The sequence below is a fragment of the Kogia breviceps genome, chromosome 8, assembly GCF_026419965.1.
Source record: "Kogia breviceps isolate mKogBre1 chromosome 8, mKogBre1 haplotype 1, whole genome shotgun sequence".
Taxonomy (NCBI): Eukaryota; Metazoa; Chordata; class Mammalia; order Artiodactyla; family Physeteridae; genus Kogia; species Kogia breviceps.
In genome coordinates, this window is record NC_081317.1 from 93671118 (window position 1) to 93688276 (window position 17159).

At 35.7% G+C, this 17159-nt stretch overlaps 1 protein-coding gene across 1 annotated transcript in view; it reads right to left on the reverse strand.

The window, feature by feature from the left end:
• The window catches only part of ERP44 (endoplasmic reticulum protein 44), a 91963-nt gene that overhangs the window by 44457 nt on the left and 30347 nt on the right, over positions 1–17159 (reverse strand). The window contains exons 2-4 of the mRNA XM_059071016.2: positions 14387–14459; positions 12591–12630; positions 7507–7622 (exon numbers count right to left, since the gene is read on the reverse strand). Of these exons, the coding sequence (XP_058926999.1) occupies positions 7507–7622; positions 12591–12630; positions 14387–14459 (229 nt within the window). The remainder of the gene's footprint in view (positions 1–7506; positions 7623–12590; positions 12631–14386; positions 14460–17159) is intronic.

Consider the following 17159-nt stretch of genomic DNA (forward strand, 5'->3'; position numbering starts at 1 on the left):
AACATTTTACCACATTTGGTTACCATATCCCTCTTTCTCACCACACACACACACACACACACACACATTTTTATGGCGAGTCCTAAATCAAGTTTAGCGATTTTTTTGTTTTTTTACATAACTTGCCCAACTGTATATGACTTAGTAAGTAGTAGGCCTCTGGTACCAGAACAAAGGATTCTACCTTAGTAGAGGGTTGGGCCACACAGTATAGAAACAATAATACTACATATAAGTAATTACATTTTTGTTTATATACTGACCCAGTAGGGATAATTTAAACAGACTATTACATTATTCATAACAAACATTTTGTTTTTGTTTTTGTTTTTGTTTTGGCCATGCAGAGCAGCATGCTGCATCTCAGTTCCCCAAACTGAGATCGAACCAGCGTCCCCTGCGGTGGAAGCGCAGAGTCTTAACCACTGGACTACCAGGGAAGTCACCTTGAGTCATTTTTATGCAGGAACTGGGTGAGTTCTCAGTTTCTATGAGAAACCTCAATTTAAATTACTTTACTTTGACCTTCAAAATAGTATAGTTACCTGACAAAAGCTGTATACTGCTGGCGACAAGTCTGGCTCCCCCCATTTACTATGTAACCTTGGTAAATCACTCAGCCTCTCTAAGTCTTTCAGTGTCTTCATCTATAAAATGATAATATACTCCAGCTCTCTGAAAGTCCAGTGTTCATTACCACCTCAGAAACTTCACACCTACTCCTCCATTTGTCTGAAACACTCTTCTTCCCCTTTTTTCCCTTAAAAACTCCTACTCTTCCTTCAGGTCTTGTATCATTGCCTCAAGAGAGGACCTTTCTATGCCCCTAGACTAAGTCACTTATTATCTCATAGCACCCAAAACCTTCCCTTCCAAACAATTATCCCAATAAGCAATTGTGTATTTATTGCTCTTGCCTTTCTGGATGTGTTTGGCTCACTGCTATACCTCTAGAACCTCCCACATTGCATTATAAAAGGGCAAGCATATTAAAAAAAAATGTTGTGGAGTAAATGCATAACACTATCTCAGTGGTGAAGATAACTGAAATAATACATTCAAAAAGCATGCCTAACTCCAAGTAAGCACTACACCAACAATAGTTTTTCCCAGCAATTTGACTAGAAACTTTTTACAGGACCTTTTTTTCCAAGAAATAACACTATTACTCTGAATGGAAGTTCTGGGTGACACACTGAGCCAGAAGCAAGAGAGACAGACTTAAATATCAGAAGGCAGGACAGAGTGGGTTGCCACAATGCCAGACAGGTGATTAATAAGAACACATATGTGAGCAGGATGATATCCTGATTCTGAGGTCACCTTCTGGTTCTGCTAGGAAGCTTCATAGAGAACTTCTGCCTGACAGAAACTAATACTGAAGCAGCAAGTAGGTACACTTGGCTGGAAAGAAGACTGTAAGGAAATAAAGACCATAAGAAGTAAAACTTTTAATTTGCAAACAGTATAATTGCCTAAGTAGAAAATCCTATGGGATCTACATAAAACTTATTAGAACTAATAAGTACCAGTGTACAAGATCATTATACAAAAATCAATTGTATTTCTATATACTAGCAACAAACAACAGAAATAAAATTTTAGTTTTGACAAATGTACCATGGTAATATAAAATGTCAACATTAGGATAAACTGGGTAAGGAGTATAAGGGAACTCACTGTATTATTTTTGCAACTTCTCTATATCTCTACATTTGTTCCAAAAATAAAAAGTTTATTTTAAAAATATCATTTACAACAGCATCAAAAAATAGTGATAAATCTGACAAAGATGTGAAAGACATGCAGACTAAAACATTGCTGAAAACTGCAAAACATTGCTAAGACAAATTGAAAAGACCTAAATAAATGGGGAGATATACAATGTTCATGAGTTAGAAGATTCAATAGTGTCAAAATGACAGTTCTCCACAAAGTGGTCTAAGGATTCAAGTAATCCCAATTAAAATCCCAGCAGTCTTTCCCCCCAACACCCCCTTTGGCTAAAAATTAACAAGCTGATTCTAAAAGTAATACAGAAATCCAAAGCAACTAGAGTAACCAAACCACTTTGAAAAAAATTGCAAAGTTGGAAGATTTACACTAATGACTTCAAGACTTATTATAAAGCTACAGTAATCTAGAAAGTGTGGTATTGGTGTAAACATAGACAAACAAACAAATAAATCATAGACATATATATGCAGTACAGAATCGAGACTAGAAATAGATCCATATATATATATATGGTCAGTTGATTTTAACAAAGATGAAAAGTTAGTTATTGAAGAAAGGATAGTCTTTTCAATAAATTATGTCAGAACAACTTGATAACTATTTGTAAAAAATGCATTCCAATCCATACATTGTGCCACATGTAAAAATTAACTCCAAATGCATAATAGACTTAAATGCAAAACTTCACACTATAAAATGTATGAAAGAAAACACAGCAGAAAATCTTTGTGATCTTGGGTGAGGCAAGGATACAGAATTTAAAAATATAATCCATTTTTTAAAAGGATAAATTGTACTCCATCAAAATTAAGAGTATATGCCCTTCAGAAGATACTCTCAAACAAAACTGGAGATCTCACACTTCCTGATTTCAAAACTTATTACAAAGCTACAGTAATAAAAAACAGTGTGGTACTGGCATAAAGATAGACATACTGACCAATGGAACACAACAGAGAGCCCAGAAATAAACCCTCACATATATGGTCAAATGAATTTTGACAAGGGTGTCAAGTCATTCAATAGGGAAAGGATAGTCCATCAACAAATGGTGTTAGAAAAGCTGAATGTCCACATGCAAAAGAACGAAATTGGATCCTTACCTTGCACCATACACAAAAATTAATTTGAAATGGGTAAAGACCTAAACATACCACCTAAATGATTAATACTCTAAAAAGAAAATAGGGGAGAAAAGATTCATGACATTGGATTTGCAATAATTTAGTGGATATGACACCAAAAGCAAAGGCAACAAATGTAAAACCAGATTAACTGGATGTCAAAATTTAAAACTTCTGTGCAAAGGACATAATCAACGGAGTGAAAAGGCCCCCTATGGAATGGAAGAAAATATTTATAAATCCTATTATCTGATAAAGGGTTAATGTCTAGAATATACAAAGAACACCTAAAACTCAACAACAAAAAATAAACGGATTAAAAAATGAGCAAAGGACTCAAAACAGATTTTTCACCAAAGAAGGTATACAAATGGCCATGAAGCACATGAAAAGATGCTCAACATTACTAATCACTAGGGAAATGCAAATCAAAACCAGGATGAAATATCACTTCACACCCTTTAGGATGGCTGTTATCTCAAAAACAGAAAATAAGTGTTGGCAAGGATGTGGAAAGATTAGAACCCTTGTGCACTGCTGGCAGGAATATAAAAATTGATACAGCTGCTTTGGAAAGCAGTATTGTGATTCCTCAAAAATTAAAAAATAGAACTATCATATGATCCAGCAACTCCACTTCTGGGTATATATCTGAAGGAAATGAAAACAGTATGTTGAAGAGATATCTGCACCCCTATGTTCACAGCAGCATTATTTACAATAGCTAGGACATGGAAACAACCTAAGTGTCCATCAATGGATAAATGGATAAAGAAGTTGTAGGATAGCCATACAACAGAATATCATTTAGCCATCACATGGAAGGAAATTCTGACACACATGACAACATGGAAGTACCTTCAGGACATTACGCTAAGTGAAATAAGCCTGCCACAAAAAGACAAATGCTGTATGCTTCCACTTTTACCGGGTATCTAGAATAGTCAAACTCATAGAAAAATAAAGAGGAATGGTGGTTACCAGGAACTAGGGGGAGGGGGAAATAGGGAGTTGTTTAATGAGTATAGCATTTAAGTTTCACAAGATGAAGTTCTGGGGACTGGTTGTAGAGCAGTGTGAATATACTTAATGTTACTGAACTGTACAATTAAAAATGGTAAAGATGGTAAATTTTATGCTCTGTGTATTTTAGCACAATTAAAGACACTCTTAAGAGAGTAAAGTGGGAGAAAAAGATCTGCAAATTACACATGTAAAAGAGAACTTGTATAAAGAGTTCTCAAAACCCAGTAAGAATTTATTATAAGAAATTATTACACCTGTTAATAATTTAACAGATATGCTAAATTAAAAAAATTGACCATACCAAATGTTGGCAAGAATATGGAACAACTTGAACACTCATACACTGCTAGTAGATGTGTAAAATAAAACAAGTACTTCGGAAAACAGTTTGGCAGTTTCTTAAAAAGTTAAATATACACCTACCATGAGACCCATATATTTCACACCTAGGTATTTGCCCAGGATAAATGAAAGCATGTGTACAAAGAGTCGTACCTGAATGTTAATAGAAGCTTTATTTATTTATTTATTTATAATAGCCCGAAAATGGAAACAACCCAAATGTCTGTGAACAGGTGAATAGTTAAACAAATTATAGTATATAGCCATACAATGGAATGCCACTCAATAAAAATGAATAATACATGTAACCATCTCAAAATAACCATGCTGAGTCAATAACAACAACAACAACAACAACAACACACACACACACACACACAGAGAACACATGATGTATGATTTCTCTTATGTAAAATCCTAGAAAATACAAACTAATCTATAGTAACAGAAGGCAGTTCCATGGTCCCCCGAGGACTGACAGGGGAAGAGAGGGACCACAAAGGAGCACAAGCAAAATTTGGGGGATGACAGATATGTTGACATCTTGTCTGTGATCATGGTTTCACAGCTGCATACATGTGTCAAAACATTAAATTGTATAAGTTAAGCTTGTACAGCTTATTATATGTCAATTATACTTCAATAAATCTTTTTTTTTAAAAAAAAAGCAAATCGTACCAAAGAACAATGTGCCTAACAGGCATTTCTCTCCAGACCAAAGGACTCTTAATGGTCCTTCCAGTTCAAAACCTCTATAATTCAACTGGCACATGAGGGGTTACCCAAAGTACAGTCTGTCATACAATCTCAAAGAAAGAGTGGAAAACATGAACAAATCATCAATAAGGATTTCATAATGTCACTTTAAAAAGTGAAGAATTACACAGAAGGGAAAAAATATTTAGAGAAAATACACAATGTCTCATATAACGTTCATTAGTAAAAAACTAATTTTGTAGATATCTCTGGTGGATCAAAAAAGCATCTTAACTATGGCTATTTACTCCCATAAAAAGAGAACTTAATTACTAGCAATGATATCAGATTTATCTCATGTGTTAATATGTTTAGAAGTAGAATAAATGATATGTATTGTTCAACAATAATTTTTCTTTCTAATAACTGTAAGCTTGAGAGCATAATTTCAGATCTTATACTCCAAATTCAGTGAAAGTAGGCACTGTTGTCTGTACTGTAATGTCTAATTAAATACATAAAGAACAGAAAAATCTGAAATGAGAGTCCACACCAAACATATCATGTTCTCTGTCAGTGAAAGGTGGGAGGAATGATCCAGAAAGCAGTGTGGAAATGCAGGCCATACTTGCACTGACAACCTTTTATTGCTCCCTTCATTGTATCTAGTTATGAACCACGGCAGACAGAAATGTGGGGTATGGCTTATAAGATTTTGAAATGCTCTGCTGTTAGCCATTTCTGGGATTTTTTTTACCAGAAAATCCGCAAAACGTTTGTTGAATTGAACAGAAAAGAAGCAAATAGGTCTAGGTCAGGAGTTCTGGATTCTAAGCCTGCCATGACTAGATAGTAGGCTGTATGACATTGGTTAAGCCACTTTATTTCCATTTCCTCATCAGCAAAGTGAAAAGTTAGTGTACACACATACACACACACACACACAGAAATTCTACTTGTCAGGTGAAATGTAAAGGATAGGAAATTTGTACAATGGGAGTGTTCCATAATTCAGGACAACTTATCAATAACTCAATGCAACAAGCTTTCATTTTTTTATTTTTTTTTAATTGGAATAAAATTGCTTTACAATGTTGTGTTGGTTCCTGCTGTATAATGAAGTGAATCAGCTATATGTATACCTATATCCCCTCCCTCCTGGGCCTCCCTCTCACTGCCCTCCATCCTACCCCTCTAGGTCATCACAGACCACCAAGCTGAGCTCCCTGTGCTATACAGCAGGTTCCCACTAGCTGTTTTACACATGGTAGTGTATTTATGTAAAACCTAATCTCCCAATTTGTTCCACCCTCCCCTTCCCACCCTGTGTCCACATGTCTGTTCTGTACATCTACGTCTCTGTTCCCGCCCTACAAACAGGTTCATCTGTACCATTTTCCTAGATTCCACATATATGTGTTAATATATGATATTTGTTTTTCTCTTTCTGGCTTACTTCACTCTGTATGACAGGCTCTAGGTCCATCCACATCTCTATAAATGACCCAATTTTGTTCCTTTTTATGGCTGAGTAATATTCCATTGCATATATATTACCACATCTTCTTTATCCATTCATCTATCGTTTGACATTTAGGTTGTTTCCATGTCCTGGCTATTGTAAATAATGCTGCAATGAACACTGGGGTACATGTGTCCTTCTGAATTATGGTTTTCTCAGGGTATATGCCCAGTAGTGGGATTACTGGGTCAAATGGTAGTTCTATTTTTAGTTTTTTAAGGAACTTCCATACTGTTCTCCACAGTGGCTGTATCAATTTACATTCCACCAACAGTGCAAAAGGGTTCCCTTTTATCCACACTCTCTCCAGCATTTATTGTTTGTAGATATTTTGATGATGGCCATTCTGACTGGTATGAGGTGATACCTCATTATAGTTTTGATTTGCATTTCTCTAATAATTAGTGATGTTGAACATCTTTTCATGTGCCTCTTGGCCATCTGTATGTCACACACACACACAGAAATTCTACTTGTCAGGTGATACATAAAGGATAGGAAATTTGCATAATGAGAGTGTTCTATAATTCAGGGCAACTTACCAATAACTCATTGCAACAAACTTTTAATCAGTAACTACAGCAAATTACACCTCAAAGACAGTCTAAGACAATCTTAGTATAATCTTTTAAACAACAGAAACCACCCCAAAATCTGAGATTGTTTTATCTGAAATGACTACAAATAGTATTTTTGCATGATTCTAAAACTAACAGAAATCCTTTTCTTTCCTAAAACTATATTTCAATTTTATTTACTGATTTTGGTATTTGCTTTGATAGAAAACCAAAATGGTTTACTACCTATATGCTTGCCCTACTATATTTTAATGAAAAAAAATTTTTTTAATCCCTCACACAGGCAAAATGGAAAGTACTGTTGTAAGTACATAAAGATTAAATGTTAACAATTTACCCAAGGTCACTAGAACATTTTGGCTTGTTCTCTACTTAAAACAGAGCATTAAAAAAAAAAAAAAAAGTGTGTGTGTGTGTGTGTGTGTGTGTAGGAGAGGTGGAGACAGGACAATTTCTTCCAGACTTCCTAAAAGGTACTTACAGTGCTGATCACAATCAACTCTGGCAAACACTACTTGATTTTCATTTGGATATTCTTCCTTAATGACATTGGAAGCTTCCTCAAAAATTGGGTGCAACATCTGGCTGAAACGACACCTATGCACAGAGAAGGATACCAATTAAAACTGAAAATCAGAAGCAATAAAATTTTATTGATATTTCTGTTGTTATCCATTCATATTTAGCATATTACAATAAACAGAATTAACAATCACACTGTTGATTCAGGAATCCTGATGTCATTTATTGGAGAGGAAAACAATTTTGAATTCAAAGACTATTCCATTTCAAAGACTGGACAAATAATTTAAAGATTCTGGTTTTACTCACTGGAAGAAAATGGCCAATATTATGGAGCACAAAGCTAAAGACCTCTCACAGCGGCAATGAAACAAGTCTGAAGTGAGCCGTCTAAGATGTGTCTACTTGGACTTGTAACTACTAAGACTCAGGCATTTATGAAGGAAATTAGTTTTCTCCAAATAGTGAACATATTTTTAGACTACAAAATTTTTTAAATGGTAAGTTTATTGCAAATATTAGACTGATTCACCTGACAAGTTCAGTAAATCTCATAGGCAAGTTAGCACACTAAATAAATAAGTTTTATAAAAATGATATATGGTATAGAGTGAATTTCCCCCTCAAAATTTACCTCTGGTTAAAATGGGCTTTTGTATCTATAAACTATTAAATATACTAAGTTCAGGAGCAAAATTTTTTAATCCCCAAATGAGACTTTCCTGTCCATGTTTCCTATGTCTCTAGTTTTTGTTTTGCTTTTACTTTTTAAAAGGGGGCACAAACCCCACAATATTCCAGAAACTTGACACCTCTAATTCCAACTGCCCCTTAATCAGGCCAACCACTTCACAAATATACTCTATGGGTCATTAAAGGGACCTGATAAGAAAGAGAAGAATCAGAATCAGCACACAAGCAGCTGGGCTAGAATGGTCATTCTCATATGAAAAAGGTATGCAGTATTTAACAACAACAACAACAAAACTATAATTGCTACTGTTGCTTCCTGAGCCCTTTGCCGTCAAGAAATTTACTTAAATGAAGGCTGTGAGCTCTTTAATCCACAAGTGATTAGCTCATACATATTAACTATAATTCAACAAAAATATTATAAAGCCTGTGAAAGGATAACAAACTTTATACTTCTTCCCTATTTCTTTCTGTATGTAACTCTTCTAGCCCACTCACCTGACTTCCTAAGGAGATGTCCTAGAATATACCAAGGAGACACAATCTGTATCTTCAATCTCTCGCTTTCAAGTGGCTCTTTCCTCTTTTAGCATTCTTAAATCTCTCCCATCTGGGATAGGTGGGTGGGGTCTGTGGATATCAGGGACCGTGTCTTATTTGACTACATATTCTAATAAGCATTTCAGTAGATGTCTGTTAAATGAATAAACTGATAGACTGGAGGAACTAGAGAGGCTAGGACCACAGGTTTGTGGGTTCTTACAGTTTGCTGAAGATAGCGTTCTAGAGGGCCAGGGAGGCAGGGGGTAAGGACTGATTAATGTTTTCTTTAAGAATTAAGATATGGCCTAGTAAAGAATCAGTGGACAGGCTCCTGGCTTATGGGCAAGGTAAAGACAGATATTAACAGCTCCTTTCTGGATTGTCCAGTTTGCTGCCCAGTAAGCACTTAAGCACAGATTCATGTTTAAAATAGGATCAGTTTTAATATCAAAATGTGAAAGGGGAAGATGAAATAAAAATTCAATTGCAATATTACTGTACCTTCATACATATGGAAAGTTACATTTATAAAAGTAACACAACCAAAGCAAATAGATCTATTAACAGGGCCTTAAGGGTCATCAGAATCCAATCTCCAATCTAGTACTTGAATCGACCCTTTACAAATCAACCAAATGGGTAAAAGTCTCTGCAGGGACAATTTACGGGCACCTGCTAATAGTACAACCTAGTGGGGAAAAAAATAAGCTTTGGAATCAGACATACCTGAGTTTAAATCCCAGTTCCACCACTTACTAGCCGTCTGACCTTTCTGAGCCTCAATTTCCTCAACCTAAAATGGAAATTATAATACCTACCTGCAGGGTAGTTCTGAGCATTAAAAGCAATATATGTAAAGACTCTGGCATATAACAGCATTATTAAGTTCCTACTATGGTTTATTGTCCTCTCAGGTAATTTTTAGGCAGGTCTATTAGAGAATTCTTCCTTAAACTGTGCCACATCCATAACTTCCAGAGGGAACTCAGAATCCAGCCTTTGAGGCCACACAGTGTAAGTCTATGTCCTATGGCCAGTTATCCAAGTTTTTTCAGTTGAATAAAAGAGTATTAATTTATGAACAATTCCAGGTATTCTTTGGTAATATGTTTCTCAAATAACTGCAGTTATTCCACATTTCCAATTCACTTTTTGTAACAAGGTCAGTGGCATGTTCTATTTCTTTTTCTTACAACACACAAAATCCCTCCATCAAAATAACTGCATTCTAATTTTAACTCTACCATAATCTAGTCAGGTGATCGTGGGGAAATACTTTACTCCTTTGGATCTCAGTTTTATCTTTAAAGTGGACTGAATTAAATAATTTTCTACCAAATGTTGTGGCTAATGTTACATCTGGATAATCCTAATTTACCTTGGAAAATGCTTCTTTTTGTTGTACATTTTATAAATGGTATTTTCTCTTTATATCTTCAACATTTTACTGCAGTTCTTCAAATACAGATACTATACACCATTCATCCAGTAAATATTTATTATGTAATTATCTGCCAAGTATTATGCAAAGTGCTTGGGGATTCATGTTGAAAAAAGATAGATATGGTAACTTTTCACGAAGCTACTAATATAGTAGGGAACTACCAACTAAACCACAGCATACAAGTATTATGACTGGGTACATATGTGGTGTTATGAGAAGATATAAAAAGGGCTCCTAACCTGACTTAAGAGTAGAGGTAGGGGTACTGATGTGGGAAGGTGACCTGGAGAAAGTGGCATCTAATCCAAGACGAAAGATGATTCAGACTTAAGGAAGTAAACAAGTGGGTAAGAGAAGAGAGATCCATTCAGACAGAGAAAATACCATGACTAAAGGTCCAATGATGAAAGAATACAGAATATTACATAAACTGAAAGACATTCAGTATAACAGAACAGAATGTGGGAGTGGAGAGAGGCAAGAGATATAGCTACAGAGGAAGGAAGGGACCAGGTCATCAGGGGCCTCCTAGGCAAAGGTAATAGAAAACATTTAAGGGTTTTAAGATGAGGTGTAAACTAATCCAATTTGCACTTTAGGAAACATACTCCGGCTTACTTTGTAGTGAATAGAATGAAGAAACATAGGACTAGAAACACAGGAAATAAACTAGGAGACTGTCACAGGAATCTAGGTAAATTGCAGGACTGTGGCCTGAAGTAGGGTAGTGGCATCTACTAGTTAGTAAGCCTAAAAGGGTCATATAAGATACAGATTGTCTAGGAATAAGGATCATGTGAGTGTTTCAAACTTCTCTCCAGCTGAAGCTCCCTTCTTCCTATCCCCATGCCACATTCTTCAACATCTGCTACATAATATGCCCTTGTAGATGCTGGGAATACTAAGTAAGACATCTCTGCTCTCGAACTCTGCTAGAGCACAAAGATGAAAGACAAAACAAAACAAACAAACCAAAAAAATGGTTCTAATGAACCTAGGGGCAGTACAGGAATAAAGACCCAGATGTAGAGAATGGACTTAAGGGCTTCCCTGGTGGCGCAGTGGTTGAGAATCCGCCTGCCGATGCAGGGGACACGGGTTCGTGCCCTGGTCCGGGAAGATCCCACATGCTGCGGAGCGGCTGGGCCCGTGAGCCATGGCCGCTGAGCCTGCGCTCCGCAATGGGAGAGGCCACAACAGTGAGAGGCCCGCGTACCGGGGAAAAAAAAAAAAAAAAATGGACTTGAGGACACGGGGAGGGGGAAGGGTAAGCTGGGACCAAGTGAAAGAGTAGCATTGACATATATACACTACCAAATGTAAAATAGCTAGTGGGAAGCAGCCACATTGCACAGGGAGATCAGCTTGGTGCTTTGTGATCACCTAGAGGGGAGGGATAGGGAGGGTGGGAGGAAGATGCAAGAGGGAGGAGATATGGGTATATACATATGCATATAGCTGATTCACTTTGTTATACAGCAGCAACTAACACAATATTGTAAAGCAATTATACTCCAATAAAGATGTTAAAAAAAAAACAATGTAGCAAGAAAAGAATGTGGTACATAGGGAACTATATGAACACATAAGACAGAATCCAATTCAGACAGGGAAAAGGAGTAAAGACTTCCTAGAAGTAGAAAATAGCAGTAGATAGTATATGTTATAAAATGTCAACATTATTTTTCCTTCTAAACTTGCCACACCCACATCCTCACCTCCAAACACTGCCTTACTCCTCAGTCAGGAAAAATAGAGAATTGCAATACGTAATTGTGTGTGTGTGTGTGTGTGTGTGTGTGTGTGTGTGTATGTGAGAGAGAGAGAGAGAGAGAGAGAGAGAGAGACAAAGAGGGAGAGACAGAGAGATCTGAGTTTTTATGTTACCTGCTTTTATTTTAAAATGTGGGATAATGGAATCAGGTATATTTTCTCTCAAAACAAATGCTCACCAAATTGAGCTGCTTCATCTTTGAATGAATCTTATTGATTTTTTTTTTTTTTTTTTTTTTTTGCGGTATGCGGGCCTCTCACTGTTGTGGCCTCTCCCGTTGCGGAGCACAGGCTCCGGACGCACAGGCCCAGCGGCCATGGCTCACGGGCCCAGTCGCTCCGCGGCACGTGGGATCCTCCCGGACCAGGGCACGAACCCGCGTCTCCTGCATCGGCAGGCGGATTCTCAACCACTGCGCCACCAGGGAAGCCCCTCTTATTGATTTTTGTATATGGAATACTGTCTCACACAAAAAAAGAGGCTTACACTTACTCCTTTCTAGCAAAGAAAAATCACCTCTAGAAAGTTTAAAAAAAAAAAAAACTTAATGATGCACTCCCCCCCGCCAAAAAAATAAGATATTACTTACCAATCAGCATAAAAATTTACTAAAGCAACATCAGCATTGTCTGAAATTGAAAAACAAAACCAAATAACCTAAGTTACTCGTGCCTACATAATTATGACATAATTAAAGATATGGTTTTCATCGTGGTCTTTTTCCATTCTTAAAGGCTCACTAAAAATACACAGTAACTTATCGCTCACTCAGAAACCCATACAGAGAGTCATGGACAGCTTATATAATTTGTGGGAGTCCCTGTTCCTTTTCTCTATATCGTCCTCCATCTTAATACCTCCACTGAATGAATATAAAATAAACATAGAATCAAACCCAGATCAGGCAAGTAAGCTACTAAATAGCCTACTCTCATAAAAAGTGAAGTGGAGTGATTTGGATTTCAATAATCCATTTTTTGACCTTCCATATTCATGAATAACCAAGCTTTGCAAATAAAATCCTTTTTCAAAGAATAGACTTGGATAACTAATCTATTTCTAAAAATCAGATGCCACCTAGTTGCAACAAGTAATCTACAAATAACAGTGTTGCATAAGATGTACATTTTCTGTTTCCTACCCATTTAACAGTTATTCTCTATTGTAAAATATAACAGTATTATTTGCATATCCGGATGTGAAGACATGAGAAAGATATATCTGTTCCTTTTGCCTAAACCTAACAAAGAGAAACTTAAATAAACTCAAGTACTCAGTACACACACACACACACACACACACACACACACACACACAGAACCATACCCACAAAGATATTCTAGAATTTGAAAGATAAAAGGAGTGAAGATGATTTGCAAGTTTCAATTCTCTTTTTCCTTTGTTTACCTTCAAAGTACTTTTTATCTACTTGCTATTTACTCTAAAGCAGTGTGGGTCACAAACTGTGATCCCTGGGACCAGAAGCACCAGCATCATGTTGGAACTTGTAGAAATGCACATCCTTAGGCGGGGTCTAGCAATTTCTATCAGAAACTGGGGGCAGGCCTAGCAATACTGACAATAAGTCCTCCAGGTGACACTGATACAGGCTAAAGTTTATAGCACCATTTCTCTAAAGAGATCCCATAATATGGGAATAGACTTTCTGGCATTTAAAACCAGTTCCAAGAACACAAAACAGTATATGATGGTCAATGAATAACTCCTTCTAACTCTTACTATTTTTAGTTTTGCTTAAACCAGTTGGTGAAATGGAATGCTTAAAAAAAAAAAGACATCATTTATCCACACTACATTTTCTTAAAACTCCTAAGTTGTGATTTTTCTATCAACCACGTCTTCATCTTCCCTCTACTACTTTAAAAATAAATGTTTTCCCCCAAGTTAACTGTATCTACAATCACATTGTCAGCAAACAAGCAAAACGCTTATTGAACTTAATTGGACCAATGACAATAAAAGAGATCAGAGTAGGAGACTTAGTTAAAAGCTAAAAAAAAAGACAAAATAAAAAAATTTTAGGCTGTGTCCTAAGGTCATTAACATGTAATACTGCACAGTGGAAACTGCTGGCCTCTAAGCAACAAAATACTCTGAATTGTTAAGAGTGGTATTCATGACAAGGCAAAGAAACAAAACAAGACTAAAAGTTTACTTGTAACACAGGAAAGTAGACTTACGCATTTTAAGAAACTTTACTAAAAACTAAAACCAAAAGTGCTTAGTTAATTCTGTATACCATGGAATTAATCAGAATGCTGGCTCCTCAATTGTTCTAGATAATTGAGATTTTATTTTGTTTTTGTATATAAACTGACACTTTAGAGAGAAGAAAGTATACTTTAAAAATATCAATGTACTTACTTAAAATGTCATCTATATTCTCTGTATCAAGACTTGTTATTTCAGTTGTTACAGGGGTAAGAACCCAAGTTACCTGGAAATTTAAAAAATGTGAAATTAATAAATGTTTCCACAAAAGGCAAATAATGCTGAAAGTCTAAAAAGAAAAAGAAAATTTATGAATTAAGTTGGTTCCACCATTTAAAAAATTATCCATCAGTTGGTTTTAATCTTTATCATCTATTCTAACCCTTCACAAGATCAGTGAAGTAGAAGTATAATTTCTCAAGCCTAGAAACTGGTTCAATAGATTTCCTATACTTCTAAATACATAAAAGAGATTGTTCCCAAACAATTTTCAAAATTAAAAATGTACTCACTGTTTTAAATTAATATTCTCAACAACTTTATCTCTGGTGCCACAAGAAAAATTTTGCCAGATTATTAACTGTTTTGAAAGAATATAAAACCAAAGCTAAGTTTGCTGATTCTATTCCACCATGTCTCTAAGACAGAACAAAATAATAAAAAGAACAATTCAAGAAAGACTTTTCAAATTGTTAACCAAAGCCCTTCTTGCCTGGTCTTCACTTACAGGTGGTTACAATGTGTTAGGTGAGAGGTTATTAAAAAGAGAGTTAAGAGCAGTAAAGTGCATCCACTTTAATGTGTCTAAAATGCTAAGTTCAAGTTTATCAAAATCTTAGTGTTCAGAGAAAATCTCAGCTTGCCATCTGCAAAACAAAGAAAAGGCACGATTTTAAACTAAACTAACAAATGCTTACTTATTTTTAAAAGTAATATTTAGTGTATTTTATTTTTAGGTTCCATCTTTAATACATTATGTGTTTTTTTTGTGGGTTTTTGCTTTTTCTGCACTCAGAAAGTTTATTGTCTAATGGAGAAACAAGCATTAAGTTACAACAACAAAATCAAATAAATCGTGTATTGTCTCTAATGCAGTAAGTAGTTTGATAATATCTAACACAATGAGTGAAACAGAGATATTTCAGCATCATATCTGGTGGGACTGGTGAACAAGGCCATGAAAAATAAAATCAACCAAGGAATGAATACATACAAAATCAGCAGAGTGGATAAAGGTAGAAACGTAAGTATTTAATTTCAAAAAGAGACACACATCTGCTTTGGCAGCAAGCTGTAAGGAAAGGTTTGAAACTTACATTTGGCCCAAAAGCATAAACAGGATTACCCATGTTGATGTTGTTATTTGTTTTTTGTTTTTTTAAATTTTTATTGGACTATTGTTGATTTACAATGTTGTGTTAGTTTCAGGTGTACAGCAAAGTGAATCAGTTATACATATACATATATTCACTCTTTTTTAGATTCTTTTTCCATATAGGTCATTTCAGAGTACTGTGTAGAGTTATGCAGTAGGCCCTTATTAGTTATCTATTTTTTCTTTTCTCTCTTTTTTTTTGGCCGTACCTCGCAGCATGCAGGATCTTAGTTCCCCCACCAGGGATAGCACCTGCACCCCCTACAGTGGAAGCATGGCATCCTAACCACTGAACCGCCAGGAAATTCCCTAGGTTTCTATTTTGTATATAGTAGTGTATATATGTCAATCCCAATCTCCCAATTTATCCCCCACTACCCAGTAACCATAAGTTTGTTTTCTACATCTGTGACTCTATTTGTTTGGTAAATAAGTTCATTTGTACCATTTTTTTTGTTCCACATATAAGCAATATCATATGATATTTGTCTTTCACTGTCTGACTTACTTCACTCAGTATGACAATCTCTAGGTCCATCCACGTTGCCGCAAATGGCATTATTTTGTTCTTTTTATGGCTGAGTAATATTCCATTGTATGCATGTACCACATCTTCTTTATTCATTCCTCTGTTGATGGACATTTAGGTTGTGCCCATTTGATGCCTGGACAGTTTTTTGTTCAATTCCGTTTATATATGGAAATCCATTCACTGAACCACTGCTCTTTATCAAGTGACAATTAACATTAGGCCCCGATCAAGGTTACTGAAGACACTCCTCTGCCCACTCATTTCATGGACACTTTTGGTACTCACAACAGTTACAACTCAAAATTTTATAATTCACCAACAATTCAATTTCTGAATAGTATAGTGAGACATGTTGATGCTGGTAGGTAAATAAGCCCAGCTAATTATTTGAAATATTTCTATAAATTTATTCTTTTCTTAGAAAAAAACTAAGAATAATACCAGTCTTATTTTCAAGTTACCATAATAGTGTAGCCAACAGCTGACATTATTTCTGTTAGCAACCAGTAAATTATACTCTCCTAAAAGTAAGCTAGATAACTTAAAATCCCTGAATATTTTACTTCTATAACTAATTTTATTATTTTCAATACCTCAAAAATCAACTGGAAAGATCAGACTTCCCTCACAAGTCATTACTTACTACCCATACCTCAATTAACAGATCCTTCCCACATCAGTGTATGACCAGCTCTAGACAACTATATAAATTGTCAGAAGATAAACTAAAGCATATTAAAATGTTTAAAGGTTTATATGAGCAGAAATCAATTTGAAGCACACAGCATCCAATCTAGCAGATAGAAAGGAGCTCCAAGGAGCTGTACAAAATATCAGACTTTTACAGGCAGAGGGGAGCAGGAACAAGGACTAGGCAAAAAAATTGGATTGGTTATTGCAAAGTTAATTTCCTTTAGAGGATGGCAGGGGTCTATCTGGCAGATTACCTAACATGTGCTGATCAGGAGACTCCTGATTGACTGCTTTAGATTCCATTTCTGGAAGAGCCTAAACTGTAA